This window comes from Microtus ochrogaster, chromosome 10, assembly GCF_000317375.1.
Source record: "Microtus ochrogaster isolate Prairie Vole_2 chromosome 10, MicOch1.0, whole genome shotgun sequence".
NCBI lineage: Eukaryota > Metazoa > Chordata > Mammalia > Rodentia > Cricetidae > Microtus > Microtus ochrogaster.
In genome coordinates this window covers 35,209,677-35,213,115 of record NC_022016.1, presented here as the reverse complement: position 1 = coordinate 35,213,115, position 3,439 = coordinate 35,209,677, and the positions used below count along the sequence as shown (strand labels likewise).

At 48.0% G+C, this 3,439-nt stretch overlaps 1 protein-coding gene and 1 non-coding gene across 2 annotated transcripts in view; one reads left to right on the top strand and one right to left on the bottom strand.

The window, feature by feature from the left end:
• The window catches only part of Was (Wiskott-Aldrich syndrome), a 9,675-nt gene that overhangs the window by 5,178 nt on the left and 1,058 nt on the right, over window positions 1-3,439 (top strand). Inside the window, exons 10-11 of the mRNA XM_005352810.2 lie at window positions 12-427; window positions 629-743. Of these exons, the coding sequence (XP_005352867.1) occupies window positions 12-427; window positions 629-743 (531 nt within the window). The remainder of the gene's footprint in view (window positions 1-11; window positions 428-628; window positions 744-3,439) is intronic.
• On the bottom strand, window positions 2,701-2,803 carry LOC113456699. Its single transcript, XR_003377454.1, has one exon. It is a non-coding gene; the product is annotated as a U6 spliceosomal RNA (small nuclear RNA).

Genomic DNA, 3,439 nt, shown 5'->3' with positions numbered 1-3,439 from the left:
CCCTTCTACAGAGCCACTCCCCCCACCGCCACCACCTTGCAGAGGAGGAGGGAGCCAACCTCTGCGACCTCCTACTGTGGGGAATAATAAGGGTCGTTGTGGTCCACTGTCCCCGTACCTGTGGGGGGGTGCCCCGTCCCCACCAACACCCCGGGGGCCACCACCCCCAGGCCGAGGGGGCCCTCCACCACCACCCCCTCCAGCCACAGGACGATCTGGCCCGCCACCTCCTCCACTCCCTGGAGTTGGGGGACCACCAGTGCCACCACCACCACCGCCGCCGCCACCACCACCTCCACCCAGTACTGGGAGTGGGCCAGCCCCTCCCCCGCTCCCACCTACTCCGCCGTCTGCGGGAGGGCCCGCACCTGGTGGGGACCGGGGCACACTTTTGGATCAAATTCGGCAGGGAATTCAGCTCAACAAGGTAAAGAGGGGCAGGATAGCTGCTTGGGGGCCATGGTTGAGGTTGTTGAGCATGCCAGGCATTGGGGATCCAGTGGTAATTTGGAGATTGGTGTGGTCCCCTGAAAGGGACTGGAGTGTGTGAGGGAAGAAAGGAAGAAGGGGCAGGAAAAATGCTTTTCTCACAGTCCTGAACTTTCTGTGCCCCAATTTCTCGGTGCAGACCCCTGGAGCTCTAGAGAACTCCGTCCAGCAACCTCCACCTCAGAGGTCAGAGGGCCTCGTGGGTGCCCTGATGCACGTGATGCAGAAGAGGAGTGGGGTCATCCATTCCTCAGGTGAGCCCACTTTGCCAGAACTGGGACCCAACTCCCAGGGCTAGCTAGAACTGGCCTGAAAACAGCTTCAGCTATCACTCTTTTTTTTTTTATTTTCTTTTGTTTTTTGAGACAGGGTTTCTCTGTGTCACAAGGCACTAACTCTTGTAGACCAGGCTGGCCCCAAACTCACAGAAATCCGCCTGCCTCTGCTTCCCAAGTGCTGGGATTAAAGGTGTGTCCCCAGCCCCAGGCTCCTGGTGTCACTCTTAATGGCGACACCAGAGGCCCATGTGGTGGGATATGTCTGTAATTCCAGTGCTGGAAAAGTTGAAGAAGGAAGATCTCTAATTGAAGGGCAGCCCGAGTCAGGAAACCCTAACAGTCGACAGAAGAGGCTGGGGAGGTAGCTTGATGGCAGTGCACCTGCCTAGCATGCTTTTAAGGTCTTAGGTCCCATGTGCAGCAATGAAAACAAAACCCAGCATTCACCCATCTGTGGATAGCAGTATTCCCATGAAAGCCAGGGTGGGGCTGGTGCCATCTTCAGCCTGTCAAGTCATCAAGCAACAGAAAGACAATGAAGTGTATCTTTGGCAATAACAGTAACATATGCCAGGGTATTCCACAATATGAACATTAGCCACATATATTCAGTGATAATAACATTAGTTGAGTGACAAGACTTTTCCTGGGGAAACATACAATGTCTACTCACCCTAGATAGGGAGCCCATGACAGACCAAAGTCCAGATACCACCAAAGCCCTGGTGAACCAAATGAGTTTTATTGGGGTTACTTACTGGAATATGGGTGAAGGGTTACGTACAGGCACAGAAATGACTCAAAGACAGCAACATGATCAAAGCCCACCCCAGCATGGGGGACAGCTCACAAAAGCTGGGAGCCTGGAGCGCACTGCACAACAAGCTGGATTATCTTTTCCAAGTGACTCAATTGGTCTAAACCTCTTCCAGGCAGCTCAGCTGGCTTCTGCTTCCAGACAGCTGGTCTGGTCTCAGAGTCTCCTTTGAGGCTGGCTTGTCTGAGAGTGACTCATAATAGTCTTGATATTGATTATTCTAGAAGAAGGGGCCTAGTGAATCTGGTCAGTTTCAGGGACTCCTTGAAGCTATTTTGAATTGTTTATCTTCTGGCTTAAGGAGCTTCCATGCCAGATGGGATGTTTCAGTCTCCAGCTCAGTATGTGAAGATACTCTTAGAAAGAACTCCATCTTTGGTTAAGAGCACTGATTGCTCTTTCAGAGGACATGGGGTCAACTCCCAGCACCCAGATGGCAGCCCACAAATATCTATAACTCTAGTTCCAAGGGATCCAACAACCTCCTCTGGGACTCCACAGACACCAGGCACATACTTGATGCACAAACGTCCATGCAGGCAAACACTCATACATAAATAATAGAATTAAACAAATAAGAAATCTATCTTTGCTGGGATGGTGGCTCAGCACTTGGAGAAGCAGAGGCAGGCAAATTTCTGTGAGTTTGAGGCCAGCCTGGTCTAATAGGGTTCGAGGCTAGCTAGGGCTCAATAGACCCAACTTCAGCAAACAAAACAAGAGGCTAGCCGGTTGTGGTGGCGCACGCCGGTAGGATTTGCTGAAGGAGGCAGAGGCAGGAGGATCACGAGTTCGAGGCCAGCCTGGGCTACACATTTAAAAAAAAACAAAACAAAACAAGAGGCTGGAAGGATGGTTCAGTGGTGAAGGCACCTGCTGCCAAGCCTGATGACCTGAGTTTCACCGACAGCCAGCATTCATGTGGTAGGAGCAGAGAACCAATTCTTGCAAGTTATTCTCTGACCTCTATTTTTGTACATGGGCCCACACACAAATAAATAAAGACATAATCTAAAGAAGAGAAACCTCCTTCCTTGGCAATAATATTAAGTCCAATCAGTCACAGACTCACATCAACTCATTGTGTGATAATATCATAACCTGACCATTTTTTGCAAAAGTATGGAACTCCTCATGAATTTTCATGTCATTATTGTACAGGGGCCATGCTAATTTTCTCTATACGAGTCCATATGTTCTATTGGGCACTAACCTAGCCTTTCTACAGTTACGTTAAGAACTGAATGTGCCACTTAAACTGTCATTAACCCAGTATGTGGTGCTAATACTAGTTTTGGCCTATTTCCAATAGATTGAGAACAGGTTAGCAATAATGTCATTAATTCTGACTTCACAATATTAATGTTAACCTGAGTATGAATCCATTATGTGATAATATTTTAAGAAATCTCATCATCTGACCATATTCTGATTTGTTTCATTCATAATCAACAATATTAGTATTACTTCAGTAAGAAACAATAATAAAATGCCCCACTTTTGCTAATGTTTAAACCTGCCATATTAAGTAACATAGGGGTTATCATGAATATCCAGACTAACGACATGTGGTGGTGGTTGTTTGTGGCAAGGTCTCTTGTACTATAAGCCGCATACTTGATATAGAGCTCCGATCGTCCCAGGGCTGCTGGGATAACAGCTAAATAGGTGGGCACCACCACTCACAGCTTACGTGGTGCTGGGAATCAAACCCAATACTACTACTACTACTACTACTACTACTACTACTACTACTACTACTACTACTACTACTACTACTACTTCTTCTTCTTCTTCTTCTTCTTCTTCTTCTTCTTCTTCTTCTTCTTCCTCTTCCTCTTCCTCTTCCTCTTCC